The 20,399-nt window shown below is 38.5% G+C and overlaps 1 protein-coding gene and 1 pseudogene across 5 annotated transcripts in view; both read left to right on the plus strand.

The window, feature by feature from the left end:
* Window positions 1–11,603: 11,603 nt before the first annotated feature.
* The window catches only part of COL11A1 (collagen type XI alpha 1 chain), a gene marked incomplete at both ends in the record, with an annotated part of 195,096 nt that continues 186,300 nt past the window's right edge, over window positions 11,604–20,399 (plus strand). For all 4 annotated transcript variants that reach the window (XM_082832567.1, XM_082832570.1, XM_082832568.1 and 1 more), the window contains one exon: window positions 11,604–11,709. In XM_082832567.1, coding sequence (XP_082688693.1) covers window positions 11,604–11,709 — 106 coding nt within the window. The remainder of the gene's footprint in view (window positions 11,710–20,399) is intronic.
* Window positions 19,100–19,727, plus strand: LOC309958102 (superoxide dismutase [Mn], mitochondrial-like; annotated as a pseudogene). The gene has a single exon. The product of its transcript is annotated as a superoxide dismutase [Mn], mitochondrial-like (transcript).

Raw genomic sequence — 20,399 nt, forward strand, 5'->3', positions numbered from 1 at the left:
CACCTACTGAACGCTGGCAGCAGACCTCAGACCTCCCAAAAGGCAAGAAACTCCTCACGTACCTGGGTAGGGCAAAAGAAAAAAGAAAAAACAGAGACAAAAGAATAGGGACGGGACCTGCACCACTGGGAGGGGGCTGTGAAGGTGGAAAGGTTTCCACACACTAGGAAGCCCCTTCTCAGGCAGAGACTGTGGGTGGCGGAGGGGGGAAGCTTCGGAGCTGCGGAGGAGAGCACAGCAACAGGGGTGCGGAGGGCAAAGCAGAGAGATTCCCACACAGAGGATCGGTGCCGACCAGCACTCACCCGCCCGAGATGCTTATCTGCTCACCCGCCGGGACGGGCGGAGGCTGGGAGCTGAGGCTCGGGCTTCAGAGGTTGGATCCCAGGGAGAGGACTGGGGTTGGCTGCGTGAACACAGCCTGAAGGGGGCTAGTGCGCCACAGCTAGCTGGAAGGGAGTCTGGGAAAAAGTCTGGAGCTGCCAAAGAGGCAAGAGGCTTTTTCTTGCCTCTTTGTTTCCTGGTGCATGAGGAGAGGGGATTAAGAGCGCTGCTTAAAGGAGCTCCAGAGACGGGCACGAGCTGCGGCTATCAGCGCGGACCCCAGAGACGGGCATGAGATGCTAAGGCTGCTGCTGCAGCCACCAAGAAGCCTGTGTGTGAGCACAGGTCACTATCCACACTGCCCCTCCCAGGAGCCTGTGCAGCCCGCCACTGCCAGGGTCCCGTGATCCAGGGACAACTTCCCCGGGAGAACACACGGCGCCTCAGGCTGGTGCAACGTCACAGTGGCCTCTGCCGCCACAGGCTCACCCCGCACTCCATGCCCCTCCCTCCCCCCGGCCTGAGTGAGTCAGAGCCCCCAAATCAGTGGCTCCTTTAACCCCATCCTGTCTGAGCGAAGAACAGACGCCCTCAGGCGACCTACATGCAGAGATGGGGCTAAATCCAAAGCTGAACCCCGGGAGCTGTGCGAACAAAGAGAAAGGAAAATCTTTCCCAGCAGGCTCAGGAGCAGCGGATTAAATCCCCACAATCAACGTTATGTACCCTGCATCTGTGTAATACCTGAATAGACAACGAGTCATCCCAAATTGAGGAGGTGGACGTTGGGAGCAACTATATATATATATATATATATATATATATATTTATTTATTTATTTATTTATTTATTTATTTTCCCTTTTCTTTTTTTGTGAGTGTGTATGTGTATGCTTCTGTGTGTAATTTTGTCTGTATGGCTTTGCTTTTACCATTTGTCCTCAGATTCTGTCTGTCCGTTAGTTTTTTTTTTTCTCTAGTATAGTTTTTAGTGCTTGTTATCATTGGTAGATTTAGTTTTTGGTTTGGTTGCTCTCTTGTTTCTTTCTTTTTTTTTATGACTTATATTTTTTTAATAATTATTTTTTATTTTAATAACTTTTTAATTTTATTTTATCTTCTTCTTTCTTCATTTTTCTCCCTTTTATTCTGAGCCGTGTGGATGACAGGCTCTTGGTGCTCCAGCCAGGCATTAGGGCTGTACCTCCAAGGTGGGAGAGCGAAGTTCAGAACATTGGTCCACAAGAGACATCCCAGCTCCATGTAATATCAAACAGCGAAAATCTCTCAGAGATCTCCATCTCAATGCCAAGACCCAGTTCCACTCAATGACCAGCAAACTCCAGTGCTAGACACCCTATGCCAAACAACTAGCAAGACAGTAACACAACCCCATCCATTAACAGAGAGGCTGCCTAAAATCATAAAAAGTCCACAGACACCCCAAAACACACCACCAGACATGGACCTGCCCATCAGAAAGACAAGATGCAGCCTCATCCACCAAAACACAGGCACTAGTCCCCTCCACCAGGAAGCCTACATAACCCACTGAACCAAACTTACCCACTGGGGGCAGACATCAAAAACAACGGTAAGTACGAACATGCAGCTTGCAAAAAGGAGACCCCAAACACAGTAAGTTAAGCAAAATGAGAAGACAGAGAAACACACAGCAGATGAAGGAGCAAGGTAAGACCACCAGACCTAACAAATGAAGAGGAAATAGGCAGTCTACCTGAAAAAGTATTCAGAATAATGATAGTAAAGATGATCCAAAATCTTGGAAATAGAATGGAGAAAATACAAGAAATGCTTAACAAGGACCTAGAAGAACTAAAGAGAAAACAAACAGTAATGAACAACACAATAAATGAAATTAAATATTCTCTAGAAGGGATCAATAGCAGAATAACTGAGGCAGAAGAATGGATAAGTGACCTGGAAGATAAAATAGTGGAAATAACTACTGCAGAGGAGAATAAAGGAAAAAAAAAAGAATTGAGGACAGTCTCAGAGACCTCTTGGACAAGATTAAACACACCAACGTTTGAACTATAGGGGTCCCAGAAGAAGAAGAGAAAAAGAAAGGGATGAGAAAATATTTGAAGAGATTATAATTGAAAACTTCCTAATATGGGAAAGGAAATAGTTAATCAAGCCCAGGAAGCACAGAGAGTCCCTTAACAGGATAAATCCAAAGGAGAAACATGGCAAAACACATATTAATCAAACTATCAAAAATTAAATACAAAGACAAAATATTAAAAGCAGCAAGGGAAAAGCAGCAAATAACATACAAGGGAATCCCCATAAGGTTAACAGCTGATCTTTCAGCAGAAACTCTCCAAGCCAGAAGGGAGTGGCAGGACATATTTAAAGTGATGAAAGGGAAAAACCTACAACCAATATTACTCTACCCAGCAAGGATCTCATTCAGATTTGATAGAGAAATTAAAACTGTTACAGACAAGCAAAATTTAAGAAAATTCAGCACCACTAAACCAGCTTTACAACAAATGCTAAAGGAACTTCTCTAGGCAGGAAACACAAGAGAAGGAAAAGACCTAAATTAACAAACCCAAAACAATTAAGAAAATGGTACTAGGAACATACATATCGATAATTACCTTAAATGTAAATGGATTAAATGTTCCAACCAAAAGACGTAGACTGGCTGAATGGATACAAAAAGAAGACGCGTGTATATGCTGTCTACAAGAGACCCACTTCAGACCTAGAGAAACATACAGACTGAAAGTGAGGGGATGGAAAAAGATATTCCATGCAAATGGGAATCAAAAGAAAGCTGGAGTAGCAATTCTCATATCAGAAAAAATAGACTTTAAAACAAAGACTATTACAAGAGACAAAGAAGGACACTACATAATGATAAAGGGATCAATCCAAGAAGAAGATATAACAATTGTAAATATTTTTCCACCCAACATAGGTGCACATCAATACATAAGGCAAATACTAATAGCCATACAAGGGGAAATCGACAGTGACACAATCATAGTAGGGGACTTTAACACCCCACTTTCACCAATCGACAGATCATCCAAAATGAAAATAAATAAGGAAACACAAGCTTTAAATGACACATTAAACAAGATGGACTTAATTGATATTTACAGAACATTCCATCCAAAAACAATGGAATACACTTTCTTCTCAAGTGCTCATGGAACATTCTCCAGGATAGATCATATCTTGGGTGACAAATCAAGCCTTTGTAAATTTAAGAAAATTGAAATCATATGAAGTATCTTTTCCAACCACAATGCTATGAGACTAGATATCAATTACAGGAAAAGATCTGTAAAAAATACAAACACATGGAGGCTAAACAACACACTACTTAATAACCAAGAGATCACTGAAGAAATCAAAGAGGAAATCAAAAAATAACTAAAAACAAATGACAATGAAAACACGATGACACAAAACCTATGGGACGCAGCAAAAGCAGTTCTAAGAGGGAAGTTTATAGCAATACAATCCTACCTTAAGAAACAGGAAACATTTCAAATAAACAACCTAACCTTGCACCTAAAGCAATTAGAGAAAGAACAAAAATCCCCAAATTTAGCAGAAGGAAAGAAATCATAAAGATCAGATCAGAAATAAATGAAAAAGAAATGAAGGAAACTATAGCAAAGATCAATAAAACTAAAAGATGGTTCTTTGAAAAGATAAACAAAATTGATAAACCATTAGCCAGTCTCATCAGAAAAAAAAGAGAGAAGACTCAAATCAATAAAACTAGAAATGAAAAAGGAGAAGTAACAACTGACACTGTAGAAATACAAAGGATCATGAGAGATTACTATAAGCAACTATATGCCAATGAAATGGACAACCTGGAAGAAATGAACAAATTCTTAGAAATGCACAACCTTCCAAGACTGAATGAGGAAGAAATAGAGAATATGAACAGACCAATCATAAGCACTGAAATTGACACTGTGATTAAAAATCTTCCAACAAACAAAATCCCAGGACCAGATGGCTTCACAGACGAATTCTATCAAACATTTAGAGAAGAGCTAACACCTATCCTTCTCAAACTTTTCCAAAATATAGCAGAGGGAGGAACACTCACAAACTCATTCAACGAGGCCACCATCATGGTTATACCAAAACCAGACAAAGATGTCCCACAGAAAGAAAACTACAGACCAATATCACTGATGAACATAGATGCAAAAATCCTCAACAAAATACTGGCAAGCAGAATCCAACAGCACATTAAAAGGATCATACACCATGATCAAGTGGGTTTTATCCCAGGAATGCAAGGATTCTTCAATATACGGAAATCAATCAATGTGATACACCATATTAACAAACTGAAGGAGAAAAACCATATGATCATCTCAATAGATGCAGAGAAAGCTTTCAAAACATGCAACATCCATTTATGATAAAAACCCTCCAGATAGTAGGCATAGAGGGAACTTACCTCAACATAATAAAGGCCATATATGACAAACCCACAGCCAACATCATCCTCAATGGTGAAAAACTGAAACCATTTCCACTAAGATCAGGATCAAGGCAAGGTTGCCCACTTTCACCAATATTATTCAACAGAGTTTTGAAAGTTTTAGCCACAGCAATCAGAGAAGAAAAAGAAATAAGAAGAATCCAAATCGGAAAAGAAGAATTAAAGCTGTCACTGTTTGCAGATGACATGATACTATACATAGAGAATCCTAACGGTGTTACCAGAAAACTACTAGAGCTAATCAATGAATTTGGTAAAGTAGCAGGATACAAAATTAAAGCACAGAAATCTCTTGCATTCCTATACACTAATGATGAAAAATCTGAAAGTGAAATTAAAATTAAAAGTGAAATAAAATATCTAGGAATAAACCTACCTAAGGAGACAAAAGACCTGTATGTAGAAAATTATGACACTGATGAAAGAAATTAAAGATGATACAAATAGATGGAGAGATATACCATGTTCTTGGATTAGAAGAATCAACATTGTGAAAATGACTCTACTACCCAGAGCAATCTACAGATTTGATGCAATCCTTATCAAAATACCACTGGCATTTTTCACAGAACTAGAACAAAAAATTTCACAATTTGTATGGAAACACAAAAGACCCTGAATAGCCAAAGCAATCTTGAGAAAGAAAAACGAAACTGGAGAAATCAGGCTCCCTGACTTCAGACTATACTACAAAGCTATAGTGATCAAACAGTAGGGTAGTGGCACAAAAACAGAAATATAGATCAATGGAACAGGATAGAAAACCCAGAGAGAAACCCATGCACATATGATCACCTTATCTTTGATAAAGGAGGCCAGAATATACAGTGGAGAAAAGACAGTCTCTTCAATAAGTGGTGCTGGGAAAACTGGACAGCTACATGAAAAAGAAGGAATTTAGAACACTCCCTAACACCATACACAAAATAAACTCAAAATGGATTAAAGACCTAAATGTAAGACTGGACACTATAAGACTCTTAGAGGAAAACATAGGCAGAACACTCCATGACATAAATCACAGCAAGATCCTTTTTGACCCACCTCCTAGAGAAATGGAAATAAAAACAAAAGTAAACAAATGGGAGCTAATGAAACTTAAAATCTTTTGCACAGCAAAGGAAACCATAAACAAGACGAAAAGACAACCCTCAGAATGGGAGAAAATATTTGCAAAAAAAGCAACTGACAAAGGATTAATCTCCAAAATTTACAAGCAGCTCATGCAGCTCAATATCATAAAAGCAAACAACCTAATCCAAAAATGGGCAGAAGACCTAAATAGACATTTATCCAAAGAAGATATACAGATTGCCAACAAACACGTGAAAGTATGCTCAACATTACTAATCATTAGAGAAGTGAAAATCAAAACAACAATGAGGTATCACCTCACACCAGTCAGAATCGTCATCAAAATCTCTACAAACAATAAATGCTGGAGGGATTGTGGAGAAAAGGGAAACGTCTTGCACTGTTGGTGGGAATATAAATTGATACAGCCACTATGGAGAACAGTATGGAGGTTCCTCAAAAAACTAAAAATAGAATTACCATATGACCCAGCAATGCCACTACTGGGCATATATGCTGACAAAACCATAATTCAAAAACAGTCATGTACCACAATGTTCATTTCAGCTCTGTTTACAATAGCCAGGACATGGAAGCAACCTAAGTGTCCATTAACAGATGAATGGATAAAGAAGATGTGGCACGTATATACAATGGAATATTACTCAGCCATATAAAGAAACGAAATTGAGTTATTTGTAGTGAGGTGGATGGACCTATAGTCTGTCATACAGAGTGAAGTAGGTCAGAAAGAGAAAAAACAAATATTGTATGCTAACACATATATATGAAATCTAAGAAAAAAAAAGTTCATGAAGAACCTAGGTGCAAGACAGGAATAAAGATGCAGACCTACTAGAGAATGGACTTGAGAACATGAGGAGGGGGAAGGGTAAGCTGGGATGAAGTGAGAGAGTGACATGGACTTATATATACTACCAAATGTAAAATAGATGGCTAGTGGGAAGCAGCCGCATAGCACAGGGAGATCATCTCTGTGCTTTGTGACCACCTAGAAGGGTGGGATAAGGAGCGTGGGAGGGAGGGAGATGTAAGAGGGAAGAGCTATGGGGATATACGTATATGTATAACTGATTCACTTTGTTATAAAGCAGAAACTAACACACCATTGTAAAGCAATTATACTCCAATAAAGATGTTAAAAAAAAATCCCATCTTCTTCTTCTATTGATAGAGATGTTGATGTTTCCTATAACACTTTGTAGAAAGTCTTGTTTAATATTTGCTGACACACAGGAGCTTCGTAAATGCCAAATCCATTCAATTAAGAAGAAAAAAGATAACAGAGAGTAAAAATATCTTGACAAAGGTCCAACAAATATTTAAGGTTTTGCCCTGAGTCATTCTGTTCTCTGTTCCTCTCTTCTATGTTTGGATAATTATGAAAAAGAACTATGATAGCTTCCTGTGAATATAGCTAACTAAAGGATATTTTTAAGAGAGATGTACATGAATGTATAAGGCAATAGGTCTTGCTTGTTTGGGGTTCATTTAGATTTGATTTTACGTTAAGTTCTTTTAAACAGCATGGGTCTGTCATCTCTGAATTGACTCCTTCAACACCCTAACAGACCAAACTTTTCATTTGAAGATTGTTTTATCATTAAAATTGCACTAAATTTAGATTCCTCTCAAGTTCTGTATGTTATTTCACAGTAAATGTGCAGAAAAATACCCAATCATCACTGTGGGGTAATTGTGAGCTAGGCTGACTATGAAAATAAACTTCTCTATCCCTTCCCCACCCCCCAACTTTCTATAATACAATGGTCCATCTGTGAGGTAAGAGGGACCAACTCCACTTTAAAACAGAAAATATTTTTTAGCCACTCATGTATTAGAAAAAAAAAAGCTGTAAAATAAATGTCAAACTGCTTAGTCATTTCTTTCTTAAAATAATTGACCTAAAGTTCAGAAAAGGGCAAGAAAGACAAACTATTAGGCACAGTAAGAGAGGGATTACATTCAACAGCAATTTTCTTTTAAACATTTTAAGTATTTCTGATATGTGCAAGAGTTTCCCACCCCCATAATAATTTCTCATTCAATAAGTCAAATTTGATGGTTTTAGTTATTGCACAGTATTTGGAGAAAATGTTCATAAATATATATATATCTTCTCTCTCTCTCTCTTTCTCCCTTTCTGTTGTGAATACCAAATCATTTCAAAGATGATGCATCTTTTCAAAATTCTACTTCTTTCACCTAATTCTACCTGTAGTAATTTAAGTCTTAGTGTAGAGTTCCCTCTACCTCAAATACTCTATTACTGTTTGCATTAGGGACATCTAGCTATGGACAAGGTTTCTTTAGTTCCAGTTTGGTTATTGAGGTCTCAATATTTAAAACATTGCTTCTGAATCTGCATCCCCTCATTCCTAGGGATTTTTGACAATATTAAGGGAGAGTTATGAGCATTACACAATGTTTAATAAAGCTCTGTGAACTCTGAAGATTGTCTAGAACATTTAAGTTCCCCTAATATGACCTCTAATCAATTATCAAATTACTCTCTAAATTTCCCAGACAAGCCAATATGGACAAGTGGTCAATCTAAAATACTGCCACAAAGGATGTGACTATTTTTTCTCTAAACTGTTTTCATCTTGTTTTTGAAAGACTTGTGATGAAAGCAAATTCTACAAAGCTGAATAAATATAACAAGATAGGAAATGTCCTACAGCTAATTGTGCTCCAAATAAAAGACATATGTCAAGAAAATTGTCACATTCTATTACATTTTGGAAGCTCTAAATAACAGTTAGCAAGGACTGGCTGAAAGATGGCCTAGGAAACAACGTCCCTGGAAGTCATCCCCTGTGAAGTTGAAGGTAGTGAGGTGGGTCTCTTCTAGCTTCCCTTTACGCACTTTACTATTTAGCATTATACTTCCTCCTGTTGACTCCACCTCCTGCAAATCCATGGGCAAGTTCCTAGGAGGTTCTTAACCTGGCAGCTAGCTATAGGCTAGAGGGGTTAGGCATTATTAACTATTCCGTACTATGAATCCACTATATTTCCTTCCAGAGCATTAATTCAGACCCAGGTTATGTCCCTCTGGGTAGTGGCCAGAAGAATTCAGACCACAGAATACAGAGAGCATAAGGTAGTAATAACTCTATTCACCCAAGCCACTTTGCCTGAAAGGACCCATTCACCGCACTGAGAAGGCCTGAGATGTGACCAGAAGGTGGGGCTTGCTAGACTGACTGCAACATTTCTCACCTCCTAGAACAGCATCAGGCTATGGAATTCTCTATAAATCCAGAGAGTTACTGAGAAACAGTTTGGAACACCATTTCTACATGTTGCTGCAAGCACTGTAACTCTCTCTAGCTCTTGAGTTGATTTAGGATTCTGGTAGCTTCATAAATAATGTGTTTCTAAACTTTGTATTCATTTCACTGTTTTACATTTAAAAGAAGACCTAGGAAATAAGTTTAAAAATATACCAAGAATTGGACAAAAAATTCAGATTTCAAAAAATTGTGTTAACTGAAAATTCACACAAATTTTTCACTTTGAGAAGATGAAGGATAATGAAGGTGATAAATTTAGGTATATTTTTACCTTAAGGTTCTTAATTTTTAATTATACATTTCAAATTCAAACACAGTGTGATATTTAATTATTTTATTAAATTATATTAACAATTTGAGGTTATAATCAGAAAAACTATTTGGTGGTATTTCTCTGCAGCTGATATAAGACATCTCAAACATTCCGCAAGCAACATTATTAATACAAAGTATTTTTTTACCTATTATCTAAGAGGTAAATTTCTTGATGTGGGAATGGTTCTTTGTCACAGAGAGTGACAGTCTTGTTGAAAGTATTTTTTAGTTGCTTTCCTCATTTTACATGCCTCTTATACATGTCCTTATACAATTCCATCTTGGGCCTCAGTATAGTCTCTGAACAGCTTCCTTCCAACTCTTAAACCACATAGCTAGAATATCTGATTAATCTCATGGGTCATGAGGTATATTTTGGTATCTAATAGAAAATTAGATTTCTAAAAATTAGTGGACATATGCACCTCATAAACTTAGTTGAGAATCCTTAAGCCATGAAATATCTTAAATACTCAGCATAGGTCCTGGCCAAAGCTTCCAGTCTTTACCAACAGGAAAATGTATTCATTCACTCAGCACATCTCTATTGAATGGCTAATGTATGCTGGCACCTTGTTTGGCTCTGTTCCAGAAAATTTTTGAGAAACGTCTTAAGAAATATTAAGGAACAAAAAGGAGCCCATAAGAGGGAATAATTTAAACGTGGAAAAAATGACCAGAGAATCGATACTCCAGGTTTAAGTGGATTACTTTGAGGAGGGGTGAGTAGAAGGAATTTAGAAACCTGCCCCCTTCTTATTATTTTCACTGTGGAGTGACCATATTTTCAGCTCCTGAGGCCCTTTATGAGGAGCTGTGGGCCTAGACGCTTGGAGATCTCTGTGAGTTGCTTTCCCTGTCTTTTCTCCTCCCCCTCTGCCCCCTCATCCGGGTTCAGGACGGAATCAGCTGGAAAATTCAATTACTCACCCCCTTAATGTCAGCTCCCATACATTTCCTTCTCCTCCCGCCTCAGAGTACAGTTCAGCTATTTAAGAGACAAGCCTCTGAATGAAGCTAGCGTAGAATTTAAACATTCAAGAGAGAAACCTGTCAGTTTCAGACCTCGACGGAGAGCTTCCCTATAAGATCATGGGTTTTGACCTCTTGGGTCCCTCCATCTCACCTTCATCCCTTTCTTTTAGTTCCCGGTTTAAAAAAAGTATTAAAAATTCTTTTCGGAGCAGGCAAAGCAATGAGTCCGCTGGTTCCACGACTGCTATAAGAAGCAGACTTTTGCACAAGGATAAGGTTACGGCTGGCAGCCCAGAACTCCAGCGGTGTGGCGGATCAGACGCTGGGCTCCTCCCCTCCCCCGCCGACGAACGAGAGGCTAACAGACGGGTGCAAGAAGACAAGTAGCTGTTTTTATTGAATACAGAAGCTCCTTGAAAACTCTGTGGACTCCGGGGCTCTCCTGCAATTCCTTTCATTCCCAAAGTGCTGGAGCCAAGCACGCGTCCCCCGTAACTCCCTCCCATTTCTTCTCGGGGATTTGGGTAGGAGAAGAGGGAGGGGAGGAGTGGAGAGATGGGGAGGGGGGTGGTTGGTGGGCTGGGCTTGCAGGGAGACCTGATTCTTGGGCAAAAGAGAGGGGGGCGGGCTCGGGGCTGCCCGCGAGGCGTGTGATTGGGTCTGACCTTCAGCGGGCTTGTCAGTTTCGCCCGGGGTAAGGGGGGCGCCGGAGGGGAGTGGGCGGAGGAGGGGGCTGCCCAGAGCCTCTCGTCCGGCCCACAGACGGCATGAAGCCTTTAGGGGCACGCAGTCCTCACAGATTTTTGGTTGAAGCCCCTCATCTGCCTTCACTCTGAAGGCAGGGCCCCGCAGAGGACGGATCGGAGGGTCCCGACCAGCGGGGCCGACCGAGAGGGAGAGGAGGGGGCAAGAGACAGGAAGGAAGCAAACCATCAAATTTAAAGAAAAAGCCCTTTGACTTTTTCCCCCTCTCCCTCTCCAATGGCTGTGTAGCAAACATCCCCGACGATACCTTGGAAGGGAGTTGGTCTGCAGTCGCGTTTTCGTGGGTTGAGCTCACAGTTGTGAGTGCGGGGCTCGGAGATGGAGCGGTGGTCCTCTAGGTGGAAAACGAAACAGTGGCTCTGGGATTTCACCATAACAACTCTCGCACTGACTTTCCTCTTCCAGGCTAGAGAGGTCAGAGGAGGTAAGAAAAAATGGTTTTGGGGAGGTGGGAGATTGCTGTCTTTCTCATTCTGTGCCCCTCCCCCCTTCCTTCTTCCAACCCGCCTCCCCCCCACCCAAAGAAGCAATTCTCTTAAATCCAGATTGTAGCTGCCATCAGGTTGGAAGTGAAGACTGGAGAGAGAGATGGATGTAGGCGGGACAGTAATGGGAGAAGAGGTAGCAGGAAAAAAAGATCTGTCAGGCACAGAGCCTGCTGAAATGCCCTTCACCACTTTCCAGGGGCTTTGAAAAGAGGAAAAGTATTACCTTGAACACAAGGGCAGTTGTACAAAGCTTTTGTTTGAGGAACAGTCCTTAGACTGCCCTTTGAACACATATTCTGGTTTCTTCAGATTCTAACTAATGGAAATGCTTTTTTAAAGGTGAGCTGAGGAGAAAATACAGAGAAAGTGTATAAAATGAACCTTGATGAAGTTCTCAAGCTGTTTTACTTTTAGGGATATGAGAGGAAGCAGGGGGCCTGAATCTTGAAGACTGAGAACACTGTGTGTGTGTGTGTGTGTGTGTGTGTGTGTGTGTGTGTGTGTGTGTGTGTGTGTGGCATTTTGAGGAGATGTTAAGAGGAAAAAATGGGAGATTATAAGAAATAGATAAAGATAGGAAGCACTTTTTTCCCGGGATTTCAGCCCCCTCCTCCTCCTGTGACCCCTCCCACCCCCAACTTCTTCTTGCAGGTTGGACGTGCAGCTCTCTTGGAGAATGATGAAACTCGCCAAGCAAATGGGGTGGGGGTGGAGGAATAGGGATTGGAGGGAAGGGGAGGGGGCGTGGGGTGGGATGGGAGGAGAGAGGTAAGGAAAAGTTCCTACGTGGCACCACCAAATATTCAATGACCAGACCTGCTCGGGAGACTGCAGCCCTGTCAGTACCCAAGGAGGGAGAGCGACTTCACTCCTCCCCTCCGCCTCCTCCCTCCCCTTCCCCCGCCCTTTCCCGCAAAGGCATCTGGCTGAAGCGGTCCGTTAGGTGCTGTAGACACGGCTGGCGGGAGGACTCCTTTGGAGTTAAGGGAGCCCAAACAGCTTAGAGTAAAAAAGCAAGCTTTGTCAGGAGTGCGCAGAGAAGTGGGGGGGTAAGAAGGAGGGTGGCGATGATTGGCTGAGGGAGAAAGAAACTGTCAACCCCAAATGTGCAGGCTTTAGAGGAAACCTGAGTCTGACCCTGTGGGTGCCAAGATCTGAGTTCTCCCTAATGGGAGTTAGCGCTCCCGGAGGCCGAACTCTGCGAAACCAGGTCTGTATTTCTTCCCCACACTTTGTGATGTTCACCTTCCTGAGTAGCGGGCAGTGGTGGATTATTCCTCTGTGACTTTACCTGGAGAATACAGTCAGAGCCTCATTAGGACTATATTTGAATTTTGAAGTAAGTTATGCTAATTACGTGGATTCATTCATTTCTACATTTTAAAAGATAAATAGTAGAGTCTTGAAAGTGGAATCCATCAAAAATTTGTATTTTACCTTTGGTACCTGGTCACCAGCTGGATTGGTCAGTTCTGTCAGCAGGTCTGCCCTCTGCTGGTTTTATTATTTGGAATTCAAGCAACTGTGTTAGTAAATGAGGCCTCTTAAAATCCTTCTAAGGATATACAGTGATGCTGAAAAAGGACACTCGATTAAGGAAGAACAGATATGCTGTTTCTTTTTGAGCTTTTTCAGCTATTTCTTTTGTTCAAACGTAGGAAAAAGTATCATAGTGGCAGCTATTTTTTTTTTTTAAGACTTTCTAAGACTTTCTAAGACTTTCTTCAGTGAAGACAGATGCACTATAAACTCAAGAGACGTTATCATAGGCATTCAGGGGTTATTTCACTGAAGATGTTTCATTTCCACACTGGGACTTCCTTAAAGCTCTAAGGAGATCAGAAAGATCAAATTTCTACACTTGTGATGCATAATTTTTTCATTTAAATGTAGCTGCATACCTAAAACCCTTTTAAACAAACATCTCAGTACCACATCAAATAAATGGTGGAAGAAGAACCTTCTCTATTATTATAAAGCCATCTAATGTGAGAAAGAGCGAACTTTAAGGATAATATGTTGTTTCTGTTTGTCATTTTTGAAGAAATGTCTCGAAAGTTTTATGGTTATTTGGATCTTCATATTGTAAGATTTGGTATTTGTTTCACCAAGTTACTAGGTGCTTATTGCTTAGTGGGAAGCTACACATTTTAAACCTACTCTTGTAGTCATTCTTTGGCCCTTAATGAACTTCAAAAAGGAAATAGTATATTATTTATTAATGCTTAAAACGGAAACACTAGCCTGAATCATATCACAAGGGGAAAATAAACTCAATGTCTAGCTCTCATACTAGCCTTCAGATTTGCAATTGATGTAACAATGAATAAGTTCCTAAATAAGGTATTATGTACTAGCATTATACTATAATTTATTGATTTCACTGAGGCACACTGGTGTGATTTGGTTGCTAAACCAAAAGATAATTTAAAACAGCCTATTTTCATCTAAAATTTTTATTTCTTGGATTAAAAACACTAAAGCCTTAAAAAGTTTTGAGTCATAATAAATTGGATTCTAAAAATGTGTAGTTAGGATCCTGAAACATCTAATCTTACAGAGAAAAGTTCTTGGAGTGAATGAATTAAAAGAAAATTTATGAACAAACACAGAGTTATATTATTTTACCTTGCAAATCCAAACTCTGTAACTTGGTAATCTTTAACTTACTTATTTAAAATTTTAGTATTTATTATGATTTAGCATAAAAGAGTAAGCATTATTTTTTATAATATATTTATTTGCATTAACTTCAATTTCATGATTCATATATTTGCTTATGGTTAATATAAATGTTTTATCTCATAAATTTATTAATTTCATTTTCAATTAATTCATTACTTATTATAGGTAGAACCTGAGATTTACCTGGAATTTATAGTGACTATAGCCTGTGATTGTGTTAAGATAGAGAGTTTTAAGATAGATGGCTTTAAGCGGTTTTTAAAGAAGTTAAGATAAATTGAGTACGAAGGGAAAAAAAAATCTAATTGAATCATTTTTCACTAATTAAGATGGTATTCAACCTTTGGTGGTTGAGCCAGTAATGTGCCTTGCAAAAAGTTGATTAATTTTATGAAGAACTTTCAAAGCTTGTCAGCAATTGGTAGTGAGCCCTGCTGGAGTGTTTTGAGTGCCTGGGATCAGCAGGTGAAATGGTGCTGGCTTCCAGAGTATGTGCTAATCCAACTTTGCAAAGAGATCAAGTTTGTCCCTGTGATTACTTAATCAGAAATCAGTTAAAAGATCAGATATGCTTCTGATGACAAATGCAATGTCTTCTATGATTATTAATATTGCCTTTCCATTTGTTTTTTAAATCAAAATGGACAAAGCCTGTAATAAACAATAAAGAAAAATAGGTATCTTATGAGAAGCATCTTCCTGAATCTTTTATACAGATAACCTTAGCTTAAGTGACACATATATATTCAGCTAATTATAGACACTTTCACAAAATTGTCTATTAGTTTTGAAATTAATTTTATCAATATCTTAATGTGACAATTCACTTTATAATTAATACTTAACTAGAATCTACTTTATAAAAATCACTCTATAAGAGGTACTCTCAGAGTTTTAAATAGTTATGAAGTTGAAAAACAAGAAATGTATATACCTAGATAGTATGATTGCTTATGATTTATTTAATTAATTTTTAGCTTCTGTATTTGCCTCAATTTGTGACTAAAGTTGAAGGAGCACATTATTCAAGTTATCACTAAAATATAGCAAGGCAAATAGGAGCCTCTTTTCATATTTGTGGATAGGATTTCTTACAAAAAACCTAAGTAATCACCTTTCTTTTCTAAAATTTTTCTTCTTTTCTGAGACAAATTTCTCTTCACTCTGGTTAATATATAGAAGTACTACCTATGTAATGATAATGAATGGACTTGAATCAAGCTTGGGTGAGAGTGTGTAATAAAAAGCTGAATCTTTTCAAAGGAAGAAAACGTGTTTAGATTTTTGAAAGAGAATGCTTGAGATAGAAATTCTTATAAAAATTGCATCTGTATACTACCTTCTCACTTTACTAACGAGGAAACTAAGGCACAGAAAATTTATTAGCTGAGTCCTCTTTCTCAAAAAAATATATTCTTATAATAGTCAAGGTTTTTCTAATGAGTAAGGTGAAGATTTGCAATAGTGATAAAAATATCTTTAAATAACAGTAGTCTGAGACAATGGAATAAACAATTATTACTTAATGTATATGTATTTATAGAATATGGAATGACCAAATATTACTTAAATGTACATGCTGGAGTTTAAATTAGTGAAAAGATAGATTAAGTGAAAATGACTGATTTAAAGAAAAACAGGAAATTATAGAAAGCATTTAAAAATTCCTCAAAGTCTCAAGTTTGGAGATAGGTAATTTGTAATGTTAATATACCTAATTATGTGATTCTATAAGATTATCTGTATCAAAGTAGAAAGCACAACACTTTGTAAAATATTTTTTGTATACATATCTTGCTGAATTAAGAACATAGTTTTTTATCCTCTCTAAAGTTATTAATGGAGGACCCAGTACAGCTTTGAATTTTCAAGAAGCTAAGAAAATTATATATTTATTTCAAATAAGGCAAATAGTGTCAAATTTCTATGCTTTTCATGTTAATTTTAGATTGATTGGGTGATATATATTATATATAATAGTCTGGCTTTTATTAATAAGTCAGACAATAAATTACTTTTTACTTAATATGGGTTATTTGTTTAATAGATAATTTTTTCCAAACAAGTGGTCAACTTTGGTAAAAAATAAGAGAGCACTTAGTAGTGCAAATTCTAATTCAGATTTTTCTTTTGGATTGTCAAAGTGTCTGAAATCACATAAATACCTTTTACTTCAGGAATAAATGGACAGTTAATTTATAGGGAAGTACTCCCTCTTAATGGGCTACCATGATATGTTGTGCTGGCAACCACTATGGTAGAGCTAGTATTTCAACCAAATGAAGTTTTTTCCTCTCTTTTGGGAAATGCAGTATATGTCCTTAGGGTCCTGAAGAAGAAACTATGGAAGTTAATATTTATACTCATGGCTAACTCTAACAGTTTATATAAGTATAGGGTTTTATAAATATCGAGCCAGTCCTATCATTTTATATAATTTTTAGTGATGGTATTTAAGTATTTGAAAGCCAGAATCGTATTGTATCCTAAATACACTTTCCTTTCCCGTCTACCTTTGGAGAAATAATTAAGTGCAGTTGGTCTGTGATCATTAGGAATTCAGGGCAATTGCAGAGTGGGAGCTGAGGGCTGATTTGCATTTCTGCTTTTACTCTTCCATTTCCTTCATTTAATAGTGGGGAAATGTGGCCTGAGCTGGGTGTGGTGAGAGGAAACCAAACATTTTTTTGTCTGTTGAAGTTTTGTTCCTTAGCAAAGAAGAAAGAGAGGTATGCACAGGTGCTATAAAAAGTTGCAGCGCTCCCTAAGTTGTCTCACTGAAGAGTCCATTTTAAATTCAGTTTTCAGATATACTAAAAGTATACTATAAAAAATTTCCTAAATTTGGACTTTTTCTACTCATTTATTTTGCAATTTAATTCAGAAACTAAGGGGTTTTGTTTTTCATTTAACTGCCTTCTATATTCTAATGCATCTAATATATTTATTTCTCCTTTCAAAACCCTAATATGATTTTATTTTTATAGATAATCTTGGGGTTTTTTTCTACTTTCAGTAGTGTCAGAACTCAACATGAATAATACTATCTGGTAGAGAAGATGAAAGTCAATTTTAAAGTGATTTAGTGAGTAGTATCTATCAGTTGCAGTCTTTGGCTTACTACTGACTTGGCTAGTGGTTCTTTAGACATTGGCTGATCACCAGACCTACTGTTATCTGGTAAAATAAACTCTTTGCTTGCTGCGCATGGAATTAGAGACAGTGCTATTAATTTAGGAGAAAGAACTCAGAGAAAAGAAAGGTTATCATATTTCAGAGTAAGAGACCAGCTTAAATACGACTTGACAATTGAGAACTAAAACAAACCTGTGTAAAAGTGCTTTAGCACAATCAACTTTTGCAATTCCCTCAAACCTTCTTTTTTTTCCTTAAAAAGCATTTCTTTCTTATTTTAACCAAATTTAATTGCTCTTGAATGGCCCTGTACTGTACAGGCAAATGAAGGTCCCTATTCATAGAACTTGAGCGCATAGGGTGTCAGTGGAAGCTTCCTTCCTCTGTCTGACTGGTAAACTCACATCCGGGCTTAAACGAGCGAACCTTAGATGGTATGAGGTGGTTGGTTTTCCTTCCTCAGATTTTCACAAACAACTTCCCGAAAGGATGCCTGCCAGAAAGAGCAGTAGCTGAAATTCCTGACAAAACTAATAAGAAGCTCTAGCGCACTTTCCTACTTTGTGCTCTTGGATAGCTCTGCAGAGAACGAGCCATAAATATTAGAGTGGTGTTTGCCCTTAATTCTCTTTTTAGACTAATTGTGGAGGACAACCTACTACTTGCTGTCACTCTTTGAACGCTGATGAATCTTCAAAATACTTCACTGGTTTTGAAGACAAAAATGTTGTCCGAATGGCCTAGCGTGGTGTAGAGTGCCCTTCAGGATGTGGCCCTTGTGTACGTCCAGGCTCAGGATCAGCCTTTTTCCACCTGCTGCCACCCCACTCCCATTCACCCTGCACTTGTTGAGGCATGTTGAACCTCTTGCCCATATTCTCCCCTATCTTTGAACACACTATTCTTTGTACCTAGAATGTATGTTTCCTTCTCATCCATCTCACAGATGCCTTCTCATACTTCAAGATTTAGCTCAAGCTTCATACTCCAGGCAGATATAATAACAAGCTCTCACACTGAATGCATGCCCATTATGTACCAGGTCCCGTTGTAAGCACTTTTTGTATAAAATATCATTTCATTCTGACAATTGTCCTGGAAGTAAGCTAATACTAAAATCTCCATTTTACCCGTAAGGAAATTGAAAAACAGAGAAGTTAATTATCTTTTTTTTTTTTTTTTTTTTTTGCGGTACGCGGGCCTCTCACTGTTGTGGCCTCTCCCGCTGCAGAGCACAAGCTCCAGACACGCAGGCTCAGTGGCCATGGCTCATGGGCCCAGCCGCTCAGCGGTATGTGGGATCTTCCCGGACCGGGACACGAACCCACGTCCCCTGCATCGGCAGGCGGACTCTCAACCACTGCGCCACCAGAGAAGCCACAGAAGTTAATTATCTTGCTTAAGACCATACAACTACTATGTGATAGACCTGGGATTTGAACCGAGGCAATCATGCTCCAGAGACCTTGCTTTTGATCACTTGCCCATGTTTACTGTGTATTATTAATGCTTTTACACAGCCTTTGTGACTTTGCTTATGATTATGGTGCCCTGGGGCCTAACATTAATGCACAAATCATGCAGCTGCACCATAGTGAATATCGTAAATTGTGTGAATAACTTGAATGCCACCAAGGAAAAATATAAATAGACTGTCATTAAAGATGATGTTATAATTCAGGTAGCTCTTCAGCCTGCACTAAAGTTCAGTGTTGGGGGACCTGTCACCCTTCCCATTTTAGGGACAAACTTCAGCCCTAATGATGGTGGAGAACCCAAAGGGGAGTGGATGGAAGCTAGTAAATGTTACTTTATTTCCTTTGACTGATTGAAGGAGAAGTTGACAGCTGTATCTCTTGGCATTCAAGGTTCAGATTGGGGTTGGCCTGGTTTCATTAAGTTACAAGGACACTTACAAATTGCTGCCTGTTCTAATCAGGATCCATTACAAGGAAGAACAGGTCTTTTCCACTTTGGGGGATTGGTATGGTAGTATGCTTACTACCTTCAGTATAAAAGTGTCAGATCTGATTATCTAAAAGCTGTTTGGAATGTAATCAACTGGGAGAATGTAACTGAAAGATACATGGTTTGCAAACAAACAAACAAACAAACATGCACACACACATTATAATTATTTTAAAAATTTCTCATTTATATGTTAGCCTTTCTCTAGGAGTTGCTGGAGGGTAATGACTGTGATTTAGTTTTATTTCTTCCCCTGGTGTCTACCAACATGCCAGAATGCACAGGATATGATATAGTCACTATTTAGATTACAAATTGTCTTCTTACTTGGCTCAGCAGACTGGAACAAGGTTAAAACCTAGTTAACTTGGAGTGGTGTGAAGTGACCTCCTCATGTCATGTTGTTAGCAGTAATTAGATCTCTCCTCCCCCCCCTTTTTTTACTCATTCTCTGAAAGTGAATGAGTTGCGACTTCTTTCTAGCTTTCTTCATCTGGAAAATAGTTTTGCACATTCTCTCCAAAGATATCTTTAAATATTTGAAGCTCTTGATTGACCATATTACCTCTAAAACTGTAGTTTGCTTTAACATAGGAATCTGATCGAGAAATATACCACATGAAGTCGTGTTTTTGCTTTGACAGCAACATAAATCATCATTTCATTTGTCTACATGATTTCAATTTGTAAAAGTAATAATTGGGAAATTTCCTCTCATATATTCATTTTTGAAACCTTTATTTCAGTTTTGCATCCTATTAAGGATTGTCTGATTTTGCTTAATGACTATTAGGAAGGTTAGCCTATCTATATTTATTGCTTTATGATTATTTTACTA

The sequence above is a fragment of the Leucopleurus acutus genome, assembly GCF_964270905.1.
Source record: "Leucopleurus acutus genome assembly, chromosome: 2".
Classification (NCBI taxonomy): domain Eukaryota; kingdom Metazoa; phylum Chordata; class Mammalia; order Artiodactyla; family Delphinidae; genus Leucopleurus; species Leucopleurus acutus.